The sequence below is a fragment of the Oncorhynchus gorbuscha genome, linkage group LG26 (genome assembly GCF_021184085.1).
Source record: "Oncorhynchus gorbuscha isolate QuinsamMale2020 ecotype Even-year linkage group LG26, OgorEven_v1.0, whole genome shotgun sequence".
NCBI lineage: Eukaryota > Metazoa > Chordata > Actinopteri > Salmoniformes > Salmonidae > Oncorhynchus > Oncorhynchus gorbuscha.
In genome coordinates, this window is record NC_060198.1 from 4,374,699 (window position 1) to 4,394,327 (window position 19,629).

General features: G+C 42.1%; 2 protein-coding genes and 1 pseudogene across 5 annotated transcripts in view; 2 read left to right on the top strand and 1 right to left on the bottom strand.

Annotated features, from left to right (window-relative positions):
* Positions 1 to 4,196: 4,196 nt before the first annotated feature.
* Positions 4,197 to 7,978, bottom strand: LOC124016291 (annotated as a pseudogene).
* A 1,774-nt stretch (positions 7,979 to 9,752) lies between these two features.
* LOC124016325 (serine hydrolase-like protein) lies at positions 9,753 to 13,286 on the top strand. 4 transcript variants are annotated; one of them, XM_046331879.1, is made up of 13 exons: positions 9,753 to 9,801; positions 9,936 to 9,997; positions 10,180 to 10,323; positions 10,510 to 10,623; positions 11,047 to 11,088; positions 11,202 to 11,221; positions 11,353 to 11,427; positions 11,524 to 11,633; positions 11,757 to 11,836; positions 11,986 to 12,020; positions 12,109 to 12,185; positions 12,332 to 12,419; positions 12,738 to 13,286. In XM_046331879.1, the coding sequence occupies exons 2-13, from the start codon at positions 9,940 to 9,942 to the stop codon at positions 12,876 to 12,878; spliced, it is 984 nt and encodes a 327-aa protein (XP_046187835.1). In that variant the 5' UTR covers positions 9,753 to 9,801; positions 9,936 to 9,939; the 3' UTR covers positions 12,879 to 13,286. The 4 variants fall into 4 exon arrangements, with proteins under 4 accessions (XP_046187835.1, XP_046187832.1, XP_046187833.1 ...); XM_046331876.1 differs by having other exon boundaries at positions 9,784 to 9,801; positions 10,166 to 10,323; XM_046331877.1 differs by having other exon boundaries at positions 9,784 to 9,801; positions 10,166 to 10,323; positions 11,527 to 11,633.
* A 5,615-nt stretch (positions 13,287 to 18,901) lies between these two features.
* Positions 18,902 to 19,629, top strand: part of LOC124015736 (neuronal-specific septin-3-like) — a 41,096-nt gene continuing 40,368 nt past the window's right edge. Inside the window, exon 1 of the mRNA XM_046331173.1 lies at positions 18,902 to 19,008. The gene's annotated coding sequence lies outside the window, so the exon portion shown is untranslated. The remainder of the gene's footprint in view (positions 19,009 to 19,629) is intronic.

A 19,629-nucleotide genomic window follows, 5' to 3' on the forward strand; every position in this document is an offset into this window, starting at 1 on the left:
GCCAACTACATTTAAACTCGGTTTTTCACAATTTCTGACATTTAATCCTAGTAAAAATTCCCTGTCTTCGGTGGGTTAGGATCACCGCTTTATTTTAAGAATGTGAAATGTCAGAATAATAGTAGAGAATTATTTATTTAAGCTTTTATTTCTTTCATCACATTCCCAGTGGGTCAGAAGTTTACATACACTCAATTAGTATTTGGTAAATTGTTTAACTTGGGTCAAACAGTTTTGGGTGGCCTTCCACAAGCTTCCAACAATAAGTTGGGTGAATTTTGGCCCATTTCTCCTGACAGAGCTGGTGTAACTGAGTCAGGTTTGTAGGCCTCCTTGCTCGCACACGCTTTTTCAGTTCTTCCCACAAATTCTCTATAGGATTGAGGTCAGGGCTTTGTGATGGCCACTCCAATACCTTGACTTTGTTGTCTTTAAGCCATTTTGCCACAACTTTGGAAGTATGCTTGGGATCAATGTCTATTTGGAAGACCCATTTCCGACCGAGCTTTAACTTCCTGACTGATGTCTTCAGATGTTTCTTCAATATAGCCACATCATTTTCCATCCTCATGATGCCATCTATTTTGTGAAGTGCAACAGTCCCTCCTGCAGCAAAGCACCCCTACAACATGATGCTGCCACTCCCGTGCTTCACGGTTGGGATGGTGTTCTTCGGCTTGCAAGCATCCCTCTTTTCCTCCAAACATAACGACGGTCATTTTGGCCAAACAGTTCTATTTTTGTTTCATCAGACCAGAGGACATTTCTCCAAAAAGTACGATATTTGTCCCCATGTGCAGTTGCAAACCGTAGTCTGGCTTTTTTATGGCGGTTTTGGAGCAGTGGCTTCTTCCTTGCTGAGCGACCTTTCAGGTTATGTCGATTATAGGACTCGTTTTACTGTGGATATAGATACTGTTGTACCTGTTTCCTCCAGCATCTTCACAAGGTCCTTTGCTGTTGTTCTGGGATTGATTTGCACTTTTCGCACCAAAGTATGTTCATCTCTAGGAGACAGAACGCGTCTGCTTCCTGTGTGGTATGACGGCTGCGTGGTCCCATGGTGTTTATACTTGCGTACTATTGTTTGTACAGATGAACGTGGTACCTTCAGGAGTTTGGAAATTGCGCCAAAGGATGATCCAGACTTGTGGAGCTCTTTTTTTCTGAATTCTTGGCTGACTTCTTTTGATTTTCCCATGATGTCAAGCAAAGAGGCACTGAGTTTGAATGTCGACCTTGAAATACATCCACAGAAACACCTCAAATTGACTCAAATGATGTCAGAAGCTTCTAGAGCCATGACATAATTTTCTGGAATTTTCCAAGCTGTTTAAAGGCACAGTTAACTTAGTGTATATAAACTTCTGACTCACTGGACTTGTGATATAGTGAATTATAAGTGAAATAATCTGTAAACAATTGTTGGAAAAATGACTTGTGTCATGCACAAAGTAGATGTCCTAACCGACATGCCAAACTGCTGTTTGTTAATAACAAGAAATTTGTGGAGTGGTTGAAAGATGATTTTTAATGACTCCAACCTAAGTGTATGTAAACTTCTGACTTCAATTCTAGATTCAACCAGTTGGTGCCTAGTGGGATATACATCCTCTCCTCCCCCCCATCTTTCTCTCCCTTTCAGCTCTTAAGGTGTCTGTCCATCTCATGGGTGTCTTCCTCTTGCTCTTTACCCCAAATCTTTTCTGCTCCTCAGGGTGATTTCAGTGTGTATGTTGTGTCGCTACTGGTTTAAACATCTTGTTGACGTCTGTGTCGGCCATTGTTGGCTCTGGAGTCTGAGGGGCCTGTTGCCAAATCCTTTCTGCACTGTAGGACATGACAAAATGAATACTGCATTTCAGAAGGGTTTTGCATTCTGCCATCAAATGAAGATGTTTGCACAGTGTAACACACACAATCTGCCACATGTCGACACACATACTGTCACACTGCTAAATCATTCAGTATGTAATAAGTATGCAGGGGGTGACCACTGACAGACAGGCTCAGGTGGAGACATTAGGATGCACACGTATCTTCCTCTCACTGATCAGGGCTGAGCAAAATAATAACCAGCAGCTAGGTAGAGAAGTTGAATGGAGTTTCTGGCTGTTGTCATGTGAACCATAATCTGTTATCCATAAAAAGTGTTAATGGTTATATTTTGTGGAGTGTTAAGAAAAATTAAATGTTGGGAAGCTGCTTGAGACCTGGTCCTGGTTAGAAAATATTGGGGACACAGGTTTGGGATCCACTGTGTTAATGCTGATTAAAGAAGTCTAAGGTATCCTGTTTCCTCACTGATAGATGACATTGGACACCATGAGAGGGGGGGGGGGACCATATATTGGAAGGACAAGGGAGCCTGGACACCTATGCTGGTGGTCAGTCATGTGCACTGTTTGAAAAATACAATTCTATTTTGACTAGGCAAGTCGGTTAAGAACAAATTCTTATTCACAATGACAGCCTAGGAACAGTGGGTTAACTGCCTTGTTCAGAACGACAGATTTTTACCTTGTCAGCTCGTGATTCGATCCACCAACCTTTTTGTTACTGGCCAAACACTCTAACCCCTAGGCTACCTCCATTAGGGCACATCAGTTTGCAGGTGCATATTGAATTCAGGGAAATGTCCTAAAGAAACAGGGTGGTGGGGATTAATATGTGTGCGTGCCTGCTCGTGTGTATGTTGCACTTAGGTGTATTGAGAGTGCAAGAGAGATCATGCACGTGTTTTAGTCTAAGGTGGAGGGGGTGGGGATAGATCGCTGACTAACCACTTGCTAACCTACACAACAGAAACCTCAGTACACATTGAATTCACCATAAATCTGAAGTGGCTAAGATGGGGGAGCACCTGAGCCCAATGGATGCTTTACTTCGTGATAGTTACAGAATGAGTAACCTATAAAATGACTTTCACACGTCTCCTGTGTTTTTATATGGCTGACTCTTGACTAATGCCCCTGGCCTGGGGTCAGCTGGTCTAGTCTGTGGAGACCGGCTGTCCTTGGCGACGGGTCAGCAGAAAGAGAGACATAAGAGATAAAGGCAGGCGGGTCACACAAGATGAGAGGGTGTCACCGTGTCTGTTGTCAGTGTCTGTAGTGCAGTGAGTAACACAGCCAGCCTAATTAATAGTCGTTCCTTCAGCAGGTCAATTAACCACAGCTTTGGCAATCAGCTCAATGCCAGCCAGACTAATGCCAAAACACCACTTATTTGACTGGAGAAAATGTAAATATTTTCAAGGAAGTTTGACCATTAATGCCTCTAGGCAAATGTTAATTTATTACAAATCATGTGGACTTATACTTTAGATTCAAGCAGCACCAAAAAAATTGCTGAATCCAGAATTAAGCATAGTATGTTTGAATACAACTGATTTCTTGCACTAGTACGTGCATTGTAGTCATTCAAGATATTTGCATTGAGCTTATGGAAGCAATTATTTCATTCACTAGTGCGGCTTAACCAACCAGGGGCATTCTAGACATGCACTTCCTGAGAGGAATGCCCTGGGCAATCTCCATAGCGCCCAAGCTAATGGGCACAGCCTGGTCTGAGGGGGTGATCTGAACTCAGAGCCCCGCCTGAGATGGTGCTCTGTGGAGAGAGAGTCACACTGACCGATAAGACTGCAGGAATGGGAAAGGACAGAGCCAGGGAAATGTCCAAAGAAACCAGGTTGGTGGGGATTAGTGTGTGTAGCAGTTAGGTGTGTTGAGTGCACGAGAGATCATGTACATGTTTCAGTCAAGGAGGGAGGGGATAGACTGCTGACTGACCGCTTGCTGACCTGCAATGGTACAGAAACCAGACAAGTCATCCAAGATAGAGGGCTGTAGAGGTGACTACCAGAATTGACCCCCCCACTACCAAATGTGCAAGAGAATTTAGCCAGTCTAGAGGCAATAAACAGGTTTGTCACAGAGCAGAGTAACTAACCCTTATGCCCTAATCAGACCTAACCACAGTTTATATTTTGTCCTTAAACCACAATTCAGCTTTTAACTGTTAATGTGTACAATATCAAATCAACCTTACTATATAGAACAGGTATGAGAAGAAATATCTCATCACCCTTATAACTCATATCCTCCCCCTCAGAAAATACATCTGTCCATGTCACTGGGTGAATGTTTGAAATTAGGCAAAAAGATAAAGGCAGAATAAACACTAAACACTCATTTTCAGCTGATGGAACGTTTATTGGTTTAGTGCAAAGAGGAACAGTTTACATTCAGTAAGCAAACTACATTGAAAGGGCAGATTAAGGCAATATACTGTATAAAGAAATGTAGAATTTGCACAAATGCTTTGCCTCATACACCTCATGTACTTTTCCAATAAGTTTTTATGTAAGTCATAAGCAAATCAGCACTTAGAATGTACTATATAAACACTAGAAGCAACTCTGCTTCAAATGTAAGTTTCCAGTTGTCCTATCCCCGTGACCTCTCGAGAACTGTGAAGGGGGGGGGGTGTAGGTCATTGAGATAAACCCTTTAGCCAGCAAAGCCCAGCTCCTTGTAGGTGACGTCGATGTCAGCTATGATCACACCCATCACCTGCCTCAGAGCTTCCTGTCCAGCCCCGCCTCCTCACCCATCACTTTGCAGATCCCACCCTCACGTGTCTGAAGGAAGCACTGTGGTCCTCCCGTAACCTGCTGGTAGCAAAAAGCGTAGAGACCACCCCCCAGGCAGTGGCCATGGTAGCCACGGAAGCCCTGGGGTGGTACGAAAGGAAGGGGGCCTCAACCCCAGGCGAAGGGTCCCCCACAACACCCTAGGTCCCGGCGGCCACGGTCTGACAGCGCTGCGGCGCCTAGGGGAGGGATCTCCTCTGGGCCCCGAAGGACGGGACGATAGTCTATTCGGGAGAGCAGGATGAGGCGAGCTTGATAAGGACTCACCCCGCTCCTGTACAAGCGATTGAAGACAGCCTTTTAACAAAGTGACTTTTTAACATGTTTCTAACTTCTTAAAAATGTTTTATCTTTGTTAAATCATTCGTACACATTTTAAATGGCTTTTACAGATTTGATGTTTTTACAAAGAAAGTACTTTTATTCATAGTTGTCATTGGTCTTAACAACATGTACTTTTAACAAATTTAAATGTAAATTTCAAATGCTGTGTTTTATGCTTTGTTGCCGTTTTTATGTGTATAAATGATTAAATAAAATGAGCTGTTTTTAAAGGAATTGTGCAAATAAAACTTTTCCAAAAGAAAAAAAAAATCACTTTGCAGATGATCTCAGTGATGTTGATGTTTAACTTCATACTGAATAAAATCACTATAAAGGAAATTTCTCACTCAGTATTTTAGTAAACTAAGCATGACAGTGTCATGGTAAAACTGGAGTGAATGCAACAAATGTATGAATAAGGGGAAAAACAGTTTCAGATAAAGAGAGAAGGGAGGGAGACTGGAATCATTCATCCTCACCATGAAGTTGTTGAGGGCAATCCTATGCTTGGTGGCGTGGGTGGTTGCCAGGGGCTGGATGGCAGCGTGGTCACCTTTAGCTTTCAGCAGCTCACCCAACTTCATAAGCAGTGGCCCCGTGGGCAGCTACTGCTGCGTTCCCTGACAGGTCGCCCGATGCCTGCGAACTTAGGGAACAACGTCTGGGTGCTCTGCAAACAGACTAGAGGAAAGGCGAGAGAGGAAGAGAGATTTGTAAGGAGAGGAACAACGAACTCATTCTGATTGCTATATCTACACATTGGTGCATTCATTAGTCTGATATCAGTCAAAGCCAAAAAACGTATCGCATCTTGCTGATGTGTCGGGCCAGAACAAAGTACAGACCAATATTGTCCACTGACCGGCTCAGAACCAGTCCTCCGTGTTTGTTGTAGTCCGCCTCAACTGGCCCCCAGCACTTCAGAACCATGTCAAAGTTAGCCATGATCTGAGAGAGACTAAGGCGTGACATGACATACAGTACAAATCAGGGCTTGGGTCTTAACTAATAAAACGGCATCCATTTTCATACGTGTCACTCAAGTTTACTCGCGCTCGTTGTTGCCAGTTTATTCGTTATTACGCACACCTGCTGCTACCATCGTTACGTTCACCTGCGCCTCATGACTCACCTGGACTCCATCGCCTTCCTGATTACCTCCCCTATATCTGTCACTCCCGTCGGTTCTTTCCCCAGGTGTTTCGGTTTCATGTCTGTACGCTACTCATGTTTCGTTCATTTGTTAAATTCTCTGCCTGATTATTAACGTACACGTTACAAGCAGCTATTTAATCACAACGAGTTTCTTTTTTTTTTAAATTCACCTTCAAATTTGAGTTGACCCCCAGCCATGTTACAAACGCGTACAGTAGGAAAGCTAATGTTTTCTGTGCGGAGCAGTCAGTGGGTTAGGAATAGACAGACGGAAGCCGAGTGGAGGAATAAATGAATAATATCAGATTGAACAGGACCAATGAAGCAGCCAAAAAGACGGAATTATAGTTTAAATTTACATTATAACACTAATTCAGCAATGCATTAATCTAATCTAACATGGCAGGCCTACTCAGCAAAACGCTATAGAAACAGTCAGCCATAAATCATAGTGGAGGGGACAGGGTAGCTACGGATTGCATGCATTGTTAAGAGGTGGTAAGTGTTAGGTGGCTAATTAGTAGGGGAGAGTTGAAGTAACTGACTGAAGTCAGTGAGTCAGCAGCACCACCTCAGTGGATCCAAAGCACTCTAGAAACGAGGATGTTACATTAGTTTGGTTTGTTTACTGCGTTCTAACACATTGCATGCAAAGTTGATAGTTTAACTTGCCAATACTAATAAAATATTAAATCCAGATGTTCATCTATTAAATGTTCTCTTTTCAAAGGCAACAGTGTAGGGACTGTAGTAATTAAGCCAAAGGTAATTTCCCAATAGCTTTTCATTGGCCTTGTCCTCATAGGATTCTATACCCATAGGTCAAACATAGGCAGTCCACACAGACATCAGCCATAAAATACAGCCCCATCAGCTCCTCCACATGGTCTTTATAGCTAATTGTTAGATATTAATGCGCTGTTGGAGCTAGGAACACAAGCACTTCGCTACACCTGCAATAACATCTGCTAAATATGTGTATCTGACCAACAAAGTTGTATTTTATGCTCTGAACAATATAGCTGGATGTAGAGGCAGCAGACTTGTTCTGTCAGGACATATGTTCCAGCATCAGTGCACCATAAGTCCACCTGTTGCGTTGGCTTTGCATAGCCTCTAGACCAGGGGTATTCAACTCTTACCCTACAAGGTCCGGAGCCTGCTGGTTCCGTTCTACCGTATAATCAATTGCACCAACCTGGTGTTCCAGGTCTACATCAGTCCCTGATTAGAAGGGGAACAATGAACAAACACAGTTGAACTGGCGGTCGAGGTCCAGAGTGTAGGTTGAATGTTGTATGTTGGTTTCTCTTCGAAGACCATGACAGTCAAGCTGATGACAGGATTAGATGTCATACAGTTCAAATAGTTTACTGAAATTAATTTTGGGTTACAATATCAGCTCACCCAAACTATCACTCATGATTAATACTGCAATGTGCTTTTGCAGCCTCAACACTAATGCTAGGTAAAAACTAAACCTTCTGTTTATTAAAGTGAATAAATATTTGATCCAAAAACATATTTCTAAACTTTCTTCCTGGAGATCTACCATCCGTTGGGTTCAGTCCAACCCTAATTATACTAATTAGCTGCTCAACAAGACCTCAACTAGCTGTATCAGATATGCTAAATTAGGGTAGGACTGAAAACCTACAGGAAGAGGGTTGGGCAGCCCTGGTTTAAAGCGTGACATAGAAGCATTGATACTGTACCAGTAAAGCAGGTAAATGTCCCGTGTCAATATTTCAAACTCCAAAATACTTTATAGTCAAACCCATCCCCAAACCATACCTTTTATACCTCCCTCTCACGCACTCATCCCAGACCAACCATCAATCTCTCTCTCCAAGTTAACTCCACCTCTAAACCTTCTAGCCCACCCTCCCGTTAGGTTACCAAATGATGATACCACATCAGTTAGATTCCTTTCTGTCCCTCACTGCATTGTGAATTCTATTGTCTCATAGTTCATAAGAAAAGAAGGTTCCAAAATCATGATTTCCAAGTCTATCAAATTCTGATTAGAAATGATTTCCAAAGTTGGTATGGTAATGCTCTATTGCTACAGTTCTTCAGAACTCTAAACCGTTTGCAGGCTCGGCCTAGTATGCTAATTTAATAACATACATAAATCTCTCAATTGTTCATAATGTGTAAGAAATGCCATTTGACGCAATCCTATTAGCATACGACAATAGCAGTGGTGTGATGCCGACAGCATTGCTTTTTTTTACGACACACTCATTGTTTTGAACAGGGCGAAAGAACATCTGTCCTTTACAAACACATTATTGGCATGGTCAAAGGCAAATGCTGCCAAAAGTCAGCAAATGAGAAAAACAGTTGTTACACTGCAATGACAGAAACTTTTGAACCTAAGGCCAAACAGGACTGTGACTCTAATATATGTCCATGAATAGGCTATACATTGTCACAATCTATCTTCCTTCCTTCCTTCCTTCCTCTCTCTCTCTCTCTCCTTTATCTCACACCTCTCTGTCTCTTTTTGGCATTATCCCCATCTCTTTCTCCTCTCCTATCTTTCTCTCTCTTCAGTCACCATGTAGCTTTCTCCTCTCCTATCTTTCTCTCTCTTCAGTCACCACTCTCTTCAGGCACCATGTAGCTTTATAAATAACTGCTGGCAGCAGTCAGGACCACTAGACAGTTTTGCCAGAGCATTTAAGTATGGATATGTTTAGTCCCTAGCCCTTTTCCCTCCTTTACTGGGGTTCAATTTCAGGTCAAGTTTAAACCCAACCGACTGATGGTATACTCTATTTTGTTCTACTGAGCTATATGGAATTGTTTTAAGAAGGTCACACCAAGGAACATTTAGCTATTTGATTTGAAATTTTAAGACGCCTTGAATTATCCCAAAAATATATTTTTAAAATAATTTAATAAAACAATATTTTGAGCCTTACTGCTATTAGACTATACAAGCGCATTGAATAATAGATTCACTACATGGAACAACAGATAGTCCCTAAAAAATATCAAAAAGGAGGTTTGTTCTGAAGTGTCTCTCCTATATCTATTCTCAAACTATTGTAGGTTTAGGATTTTACCATTTCTGCCACCTGGTGACCTATTGCAGATACAACAGCGTCCACTCTGTTTGTTTAAAAGGCCTTGTCGTCCACCTCTAGAATGTTTCCAAGGCTGGAATTTCCTCACTAGTTTTTAAAATGACTTTTGTTTTTCATGCCGATAGGCTAAATGTCAGGAAATGTTTCAAAATTATTTTTGTTTTTCATGCCAATAAGGCTACATGTCACGAAATTGTTGAAACAGACAAATTCTGCAACAAACTCTAGGACAATGCCTTGAGCTATACTCAGATGGAAAAAATATATATTGGGGACAAAGACACGTTGTTCGTAGTCTTGACCACATGTTTGGTTTATTGCTAGAACGATATAATTCTGGATACTTTGTGACCGCACCTTCTCTTGTTAACGCCTCGTGTTAACCCGCCCTGTTCTACTGACAAATAATGTGATTGGATAATGTCTGAAATATAATTGGCGCGTGCACTTGTCAATCATTTAACCAGCCGCTAGCTGTCCAATGTTATTCGCTAAGGGGGAGACGCATTCACGTTTCATTGGTCAAAATAACAGGTATCACTTCACCCGGAAGTAATGGAGAAGCATTTCGTAGGTTACATAAGCATGAATAGTTGTTTCTATTTCATAGCTAACGTTTTATTATATATATTTAATATATCGATGTTGTGGACGTATAGTGCCTATGTTTAGTTAACAACCCTACTTTGACGTTGGTCTTTCAGAATAATGCAAACTTTGAAAGGTGTCAGACACCTGATGACATCAGCTACCATGAAACAAGCAGGTAAGAATGAATCCTTTTTTGATCGTCAGAACTTATGGGAGCTGTCTTGACATGAACTTAGTGAAGTCATTAGTGTGTTGTTTGTTTGTTGAGCTTCTTATAACACTTCCTCAAGCACTATTACTGAATGTTTTGTCATGTTAAATGCTTAGTAATGCGTTTTAACAGTAATTGCCCTTCAGTGTCAGAGTTCAATATGCCAGTGCCGTGGGGAGAGATAAGGGGCAAGGTCTGGGGTCCTGACCATGGTCGACCAATACTCTGCCTGCACGGCTGGGCAGACAACTGTGGCACTTTCAACACTCTCATTCCACTGCTGCCAAAAGGTGTGTAGGCTGCCTGCCCGCTAGATCAGCACAGAGAATTATACAATAGATTCATGAGAACTTGTCATTGGAATTGGAAGGACATTCAGTTGCATAGTTGTTCAGTACGAATTGAGTCAGGCTCTTACAGTCTCTCTCTCTCTGTCTCTGTCTCTCTCATATATATTTATTTACATACATACACAGAGTGGAAGTGTGTAGCTGTGGATATGGCTGGCCATGGCCTCTCCTCCCATAGACCTCCCGGAGTCTTCTACAGCTTTCCTGCTTATGTGGCTGACATACGGCGAGTCATTGGAGGTATTAATAATTATTGAAATTAATTTAGTGGATGCATATGTTTGTCCTATTTCACACAGGCACAAGTGTGTATTAATACAAATGTGTGTTTTGCATATCCCACTCTCTCTGAGACACCCTCTGAGAATGGGGTCACGGCCAGTGTCTGCCTGGAGGCGACCCTGGAGCAATTAGGGTTAAGCGCCGACCTTTCGGCTACTGGCCCAATGCTCAAACCACTCGGCTACTTGCTGGTTTGAGCTTATTCAGACCACTGTGACCTTTGCTCCAGTAAAAGCTAAAAAGCAATGTTTGAAAGTGAAGTTAGACACCGCTATATGAGCTTTCCTCATTCTTTCTCTCCTAGGTAGGTGTAATGTTAAAGTATGAAGCTACATTTAGCAGATCTATCTCTATCTATCTAATCCATTGAAATGTTTGCAGCTCTCCAGTGGAAGAGATTCTCTATTATCGGACACAGTATGGGTGAGTGACTGTTCAACTTCATGTTAATCTCTCTTCCACTCATTGTGTTCTGATCAGACATTGTTGTTTTCCTTTCTGTACATACATCTGATCATGTGCTCTCCATTGTACAGGTGGCAATGTAGCTGGAATAGTAAGCATCTTAAAAAAAGAAGCATGTTAATGCTGTTTCATATCTGTGTGTCTCTTCGCAATTAACAATATCCAGAGACTGTACCTGTGTATGGTGTGTGTGTGTAACCATGTCCTGTTGTCTTTGTCCAGTTCAGTGCATTGTATCCAGAGATGGTGGATTCAGTGGTTCTCCTGGACTCCTATGGATTCTTACCCACAGACGTGGTACTGAAATACTCAACTCTTATCATTTGCTCCTTGGAACTGTTCAGGACATCCGCATTTTATAATGTCTCTCTACCATTGTGTCTCTTACCCTAGAAGGAATTGCATACGGTGATAAGACAGGGATTTGAAGGAATGCTTGAGTTTGAGAAGAAGCAAGATGAGAAGAAAGAGAAGGTTTACACCTATGAGAACGCATTGATGAGGTAAGACCACACTTCCTTGTTTTACAATGACACTTCTGTTATGTTGGGCTGTCTGGCCATAGTTTCTCTGCTCTGATAATCATAGTCATTGCGTCACTCCGATGATGTGTTAATCACTTCCAGGCTTTTGGCAGCAAACCCCTCTCTCTCGGAGCAGTCAGCCCACATTCTTCTAGAACGAGGACTCGCTCAGGTTGAAGGAGGTAAAATGATCACCCCCCCCTCTCGCTCGCTCTATTTCACATTGTCTTTTTTTTTCTCTTTTCACTTTGTTTCTCCTTCTTGTCAACTTTCGTACTCATATCATTGATATATAGTAGTAATACTAACACTTTCTATTTTTATCTCATAGGGGTGGTGTTCACCCGAGACATTAGAATCAATCTGGTAAGAGTTGTGTTAATAGTCCTCATAAAAAAATACATACTTTAGTCGATTTGTATATTTGTAGCAATGCTAATGTGTTCTGTTTCAGAAAAACGTTGTGCGTGTCAGTCTGGAGCAGAGTCTGGAGTTGCAGTCCAGGATACAGGCCAGAGTTCTAGTAGTGCTGTAGGACACTCTCCCATCATTACACTATTTCACAATTATTACACAGTTTCTTTTGTAAACTACACTTTACCACACCGTCAAGCACAATTTTTTATTTTTTGTACTGCTAATATGTTTTACTTGAAGATCTCTCATTCTCCTGATAGGGCGGAGGAGGGGTTTGAGAAGATGTTTTCTGAACCACAACAGAAGACCTTTACCTCAACGCTACTTCAAGGGTATAAAGACCAAAGCGTGAGTATACTTATGTATACACCTTGTTTCTTTGTAAATATGTCCTACTCACATTCTAATGTCCCTTTTATGGTTGCGACTGAAACATTTTAGCTAATATTTGTATGTTGTTACTACAGTCATATTGTGCTCTGCTTCTTGCAGCTACAGTACTGTATAGATAACTAAGCAGAGAAGTTTTAGCTGCAAACACTGACCTAAATACTGGCACTCAGATTGGTCAAATGCAGGGTTTTTGGGAAAGAATTGTTTATATGTATTTGTTTTCAATCCCCCCCCCCCTCTTTGTGTCTCTGTCTGGTCTTGTATGTCTCTCAGGGCATGGTGGTTAACGTACCTGGTGATCATCATGTCCACCTGAACACCCCTGAGACTGTGGCTCAACTCATCACTGACTTCCTCCAGAAAGAAGCTCCTTCACACAGCACTGCAGAGAATACACAGGCAGCCAAGTTATAATCCCCCGCCCCTCCCCCACTGTGTTAGTTAGTGTTTACAACTCTCAGATACATGCAGTGTGCCTGTAGCCTTCCGGGTGCCATCCATCCATTCATAACACGAGCAGTATTAAAGGTAGAATCAGCGACATGGCGTAGATGCAGAAAGTAAATAGCATAGTGGGTACATTTCCGCAACAATTTCTGGTGAACCCGTGAGCTGGACTGTGTCAGAGCAAAGTCTTGTATCTCACTCATCTCAATATCTGCGTTGCTGCCCGTGGCAATGTCATTCTGCTGAATCTACGCATAATATGAGACTGGATCAGTTTACAAATCTGTAGACACAGAATAAATTGCTACTTGTGCAAATAGACAACTGTTGCATAAACAGACTTTAAAGACTTTGAGACCATAATATTTATTATATTATTATATTGTGCTGTATCTAAATCACACCAATACTTTTTTAACGGCAGTCTGTCGAGCTAGAATACTTGATGTTTATCAGTTTCTGTATGTCATGTATTTTTAGAACTGGGCTGTTTTCTCCCAACTGATGACCCGGTGGTGCCTTACGGTGCCTTGCTACTGGTCAGAACCTATTGAAATGCATTCATATTTTAATAAATCACACCATTTTTTATAAAAAATTGTATACGGTTCGGCTTCACACCAATCAGATGCAGACCTACATGTCCACTTCCTGGATGTGGCCCAATGAGAAGTGGATTAGAGGTTGATCTATCAAGCTTATCTTTCCTACATATATGGTCTTAGCTGAGTAACAATCATTCAACTAATTGGACAAAGGCTTCTTCCTGGTACAGTTTGACAATAAATAGGTCATCCTTCCTGCTCTTCAGTCTTATTTTAGTCATTGTCTCAGATAAAAGTAATTGTCTCGGACGTCAAGAGAAAAAAACATGACATGTTGTGCTTTGTAGATGAGCAGTCTCCTTATAAGGAAATCCTATTGCTTCTGCCTGAGTGACGGATATGAAGGAGAACATTATCCTCTTACTCTGTGATGGTTTGTGCGTTTAAATGAACTGGAATCGATTTCATGCAGATGATGGAGGCGACCGGAGACATCTGAAGGGTCCTGGCCCCCAAAAACACCACAATAACCGTTGCATAACATCCGCCTCCACCCATCACTAGGGCTGTTGTCATAGCAATGCCCCCCTCCTCCCCTCCCTTTGAATGTGACGTCAGAACCCAGAGCAGTATGATGAACCTCTCTGTCATCTGTACAGAGAGATCACCTTGGATTATATTATACCATCCAGCTGACGGTTGTGCTGCATTAGACCAATACATCATCTGATTAGTGACTCCATTGCTCCTCCATTTTACACTAACACCATATTCAGAGGAAGGCGGGCACAGCAGAGACCACAGGTATGTGCCGAAACCTGCTAGCTACCTTGGGGTGATATTTTTTTGTCATGATCATATACAGTTACTCTAGCAGCTAATGTGTGCAATCAGTTACAGTGGACATCATCTACTGACACAGTAAAAGGATGGCAAAGCATGTTAAGAGGAGTATTTGAATGGCAATAGCCTGCCACAAAACACAGAGGACCATTTTGTAGTACATTTTGATAGGGCAGTTACTTGCACATAATCGTTGAATTGAGATTGTGAATAAGGAGTACGTTTCCAGGTAAAGCTGCACCATTTGTACAATAGGTAGATTGTGTTTGGTATTTGATCATCAGCTCACAATCTAATATCCCCCGTCCTCCTCCTGTACCGCTCCGTAACAGTACCATGTCCTGGATGTTCCTGGACTGGTTCGTCCCCATCTACCTTCTGGTGTCGGTCCTGGTGCTGGCCGGCTTCGGCGCCTGTCTCTACTTCCTCGAGCCAGGGCTTCAGGACGCACACAAGTGGAGCAACAAGACTGTGAAGCACCATCCGCTGGTGGTCAGCTTGAACAGCAAAGACGAAGATGGCAATGCCCTCATATGATATGACCACACACACTACGGGAAGGACAGAAGCTGGTCAGCTTGGAGTGGAGCTGCGACTGGAGGACCACAGGATGGTAGATAGAGACAGACACCTCCTGAGAGGTTTGGGACGTGAGAGGCCTGACTGGGAAGAAACAGCATTGAGAGGAAGGCACTGTGGTCAGGTGGTGCCACCCTTTGAAATGTGAAATAACGTTTTCATCGAGAGGGGAAACAAAAAATGAGGTTATTTGAACAAAGTGTTAGTTACTGTTTTCATGTTCATATTTGTGCCATTTCATGATTGTGCCAATTTTTACATATCTTTTGTAACCAGACATTCACTGCATTTATCATGATGTTTATGTATCTTAGTGCATTTGAAGCTGACTAATAAAGTGCAATACATTTCTAAATGTTGAAACCACAAAATCAGTTTTCTGAAAATGTCTATCAAGTCTCTTGTTTGGAAGTATTTGTGAAGGTGTTTGAATGAAACTGTAAATTGCTTTCAGTAATGATATCAGTTATGTGCCAAATAGATTGATGATTAAATTGGTTCAAGATGCCAAAATAGTCCATTCCGAGGTCGATCCTATGAAAACATTTGTATTTTTATTCTCATCACACTGTCCTTTTTTCTTACTGAAGGATGGTGGGAAAAAAGTATGTATGTATGTATCATTTTGCACTTTGACCATGTTGCCATAACTATATATTCATAAGAAATAACAAAATAAATTGATTTATCACCACTTGAATACCCAGTGTTATGCACTAATTCTCAGCCCTGGAAAAAGTAAAACACAAAAAGAGGAACACTTTTCAAAGATGTGTTTCAAGATTCTCCACTGGGAAGCATTGTAGTCGTTTATCCACAGACACATTTATGTTTCCCATAGACAAACAAAATGAGGGGGGTGGGAGTGGGTGAGTGAAACAGTGCAGCTTTAGATGAGAGGAATGGGGAGAATGTAACTTTGGTACACACGACTTCCAGCTGTTCTCCCTGTCTCTCCCTCTCTCTCTCTCTCTCTCTCTCTCTCTCTCTCTCTCTCTCTCTCTCTCTCTCTCGCTCTCTCTGTCTCTCACTCATTTTCTCTCTCACTCCATGTCAACGACCCAGATAGAGCCTATCGCATACACTCAGGTCAGTGCTTGTTTAACTGTATACTCATCTTTATGTTTATTTTTAGTTGATCAGGCTTGCAGTCTTCTGTACTGCAATGTAATGCAGATGACTATTTGAGAATGCAAGTTTTCTGCTATGCCTTTTACATTAAAGTTATGTTTCTTACAGACCTACTGCCAAACGTACAATAAAATATATAAACATAACATTTTTTAAATTAACATAAAATGTCATTCTCTCCCATTAACCTTCTCTCACTCCCTACTCATCAAAACTGCCTGGCTTTGCAGGTATTCATAATTTCTCTTTGCAATGAGTTTTGATAACCAACTTGCAACTTGCACCTCCAAACAACCCCAGAAACACCTACTAGTGCCACCGCCCCCTCCTCTCCAGCTCTCACCTATTGTCACAAAGAAACCCATCCAGATCTCCTCCTTTAACAGCCAGGGACTCCATCTTCATACAGAGAGGACTCTTGGCAACAGGACAACACATCCTATTCTAAAGCTCAAACCTGGTGTGTCTCCGACACTTCCTACTCCTAAGGTCAGGCTAGGTCCATCCCCAACACTTCCTACTCCTAAGGTCAGGCTAGGCCCATCCCCATCACTTCCTACCCCAAAGCCTATTCGGAAAGTTCCTATTCCAAATCCTAGCATCTCTCCAAAAGTTCCTATTCCAAATCATAGTGTTTCGCCACCTCTTATCATTACAAACCCAGACCTCTGTCCAAGCCTTTCCATCCCAAAGATCCGGCTTGGCCAATCTCCAAAACTGTACTGTCAAACAATGCCATTGGAGAGCCAAGGCACAAAACAGACCTCCACAGTGGCCAAAGAAAGATGGGCCCGTTCAATCCCTATCTCTAGTACTAAAGGTCAGGCTGAGCATCGTAACCAGTGTTCCCCTAAACCAGCAACCCATGACATACTTGACGAAGAGGTTCTAATGGACTTTGTAACACGTTCTGGGTTGATGAAACCTGTACCAACATCTTATTCTAGAGGTGTAGGCACACCGCCTGATACGTACACCCATTCCTCTCCACAATCTCAACAGCCAGGGCCCTACAGGACAAGAGGCATGAAGTCTCAGGACCCTAACTTGTTGCAGGCCAGGCTCGGACTAAGGAAAACAGGAAGGATAACAAACTACAGTCCTGGATTCTTTCTAGGTAAGGATGGCATTGCCAAGCAAAAAGTTACTGACACAATATCTGAACCAAGACCAAATGACCTGCTAACCCCATCAGGTACTGCTCTGTCAGGAGGTGTGTCAGCCAGACAAAATGTTGTCTCAAGGAGGAAAGTTCCAATTATTGTTGAGAATGATTCTCAATCAATTCATTTTCAGTTTAAGTCAAAGAGGGGTGGACAGGGGTCCCAATGTGGCCTTGCTTCACCAAAAACATTAAAACACATTGGACATCTTCAGAAGGGACTTCAGTCTCAGGCTGCCAGCGTATATGCTGGTCGACTACCTTTCAGTCAAAAGGAATACTGTCAAAGTGTTTCTCCTCCTATGCCTCCCAAGACGCCATCTTGGAAAGAACACCTAAGTCGATCAACATCTGCAGCAGTTACAGAAGTCAAAAGAAGCAGCTATGACCTCAACCCTCGGGCAAAGAAGGGAGCAACATTCATAAAGGACTTTACCACCAAAGAGTCTCATCTGGAAGAGTCTACAAAGACAATCTTAGATGCTGCATTTCAACCTTTAGCACAAGCCAGCCCTAGTAGAAAATACAAGAACCTCCAAAGACCCAAATTCTGGACTAGACCTCAGTGTCAAAGTCTACCGACCGATACACAAACCATTGAGAGGAAACTGAATCAATCTAACCAGTCAAATAGCAGCATTTTGATGGATAGGTGTCTTTTAGAAGTCAGTCAGAAACAGGAAGCCCTTCAGGCTGGGGTTAAAAGGTCAAACAGCGACAACTCCCAGACATGTCTGGTGGTACCTCTGACACAGGGGGCCTCCCTCACACCCTCTACCCTGTCAGAGGCCCCTGAGAGATCAACTATTAAACATGGACAGGGCTTGGATTTGGACCATTGCCAAAATATCAATAGTGGTCAAGTTACAGAATCCACCAAACCCAATCTAGATGAATGTGTGCTGCACAGTGGAAACGTTCCCAAAATGTTCAGCCAATCACAGAAACCTATTTTACATCCTGTCCAATCGGCTTTACGAATGGTGAAGAACAACGATGGCAATCACAAAGGAGTCCAAGGACTAAGGCCAGTTCATCTAGAACCCACCCAAACAGGTCCACCTCCACCACCTGACCATGAGAGGCCCAACATAAACCCATCAGAATATTCCTCAGAAGAATGGACTGTGCACTGGCTCCTGTCCATGGAGGGCAACCAGCAACACAAAACATCACAGGTTGGCCCAGATTCAGCAGAGGTCGCTGAGCAACCATCCCAACCACAGAGCCAGGGTATAGACTGCTACATACCAGGAGAGATGGATATCTCACCATCACATGAATTGGATCACCCTCTTTCAAGCATGACGTTTGTTGATGAAGAGGCAGAGAAATTACATGACGACATCACCACACCTCCTCGAGTGTATTTGTCAATGGGTGAGTAATGAGGAAAACGTTTCAAAGAAGGCCATGCACATGATAGTGTAAACAAAATCGGATTTGTTGGTTAAAATGTCTCTTTATTCAGATTTAACATATTACTCTGAAAGTCAGGATGGGAGAGAGAAAGAGAGAGAGAGAGAGAGAGAGAGAGAGAGAGAGAGAGAGAGAGAGAGAGAGAGAGAGAGAGAGAGAGAGAGAGAGAGAGAGAGAGAGAGAGAGAAGAAGGCACTGGAGGGAATTTGAGACATGGCTCCTTATCAGAAGAGTAACATGCAAAAACTGTGTGATAAAACCAAGTTTGGGGGAACAGTGGGTTAAAGTGAGTGACACATGACACAACACAAAAAGTCTGCACAACATGTAGACTAGAGAGAACAAACAAACTTAGACAACATGAACACAAAAGACATCAGTGCGAGAACCTAAGAGCTAACAACAAAACGCCATATATGTGAGTATGGTACTATTTGATCATTGGATGCCAATGCTTCTTCTTTCAATTTTGTGGTGTGCTGTGACTGATTCAATGCATTTTGAAATATGGAATGTTGTAGTTAGGCCCAGGGTTGGGGAGTAACTGATTACATGTAATCTGAAGGGGAAAAACTGTAACTGTAATCAGTTACTTTACCAGTAAAAATATTGTAATCAAATTCCAGATACTTAAAAAAAATACATGATTACTTCTTGGATTACTTTTAAATTCAGAAAGGATGTTTGCGGAAAAAAATACATTATGATACCTTTCAGCATTTAAAAAAGGCGCAAGTTTAGGTTTGTTCCACCTGAGAGAGACAGACCACAAGTCACAGACCACTAAGATGACACACCAAGTGTGTTTGATGGATCCTTTTTCTTAAGGGGAAAGTAGGCTAATCCAAAAGTAATTGAAAGTAATCAGATTACGCTTTGGGTAATCCAACAGTTACTTTACTGATTACAATTTTGGACAGGTAACTAGTAACGGATTACATTTAGAAAGTAACCTAACAAACCCTGGTTTGGCCTACAGTGAATTATACAATACCAATTAAATTGTGTTTGGTTGTTGCTTTTCAGTTTACACACAACA

Excerpts from the sequence above, each read along its gene's own strand:
- LOC124016325 (XM_046331876.1), top strand. Across the intron at positions 9,998-10,165 it reads AGCTACCATGAAACAAGCAG|TAATTGCCCTTCAGTGTCAG; the intron begins GTAAGAATGAAT and ends GCGTTTTAACAG. Across the intron at positions 10,624-11,046 it reads CATACGGCGAGTCATTGGAG|CTCTCCAGTGGAAGAGATTC; the intron begins GTATTAATAATT and ends AAATGTTTGCAG.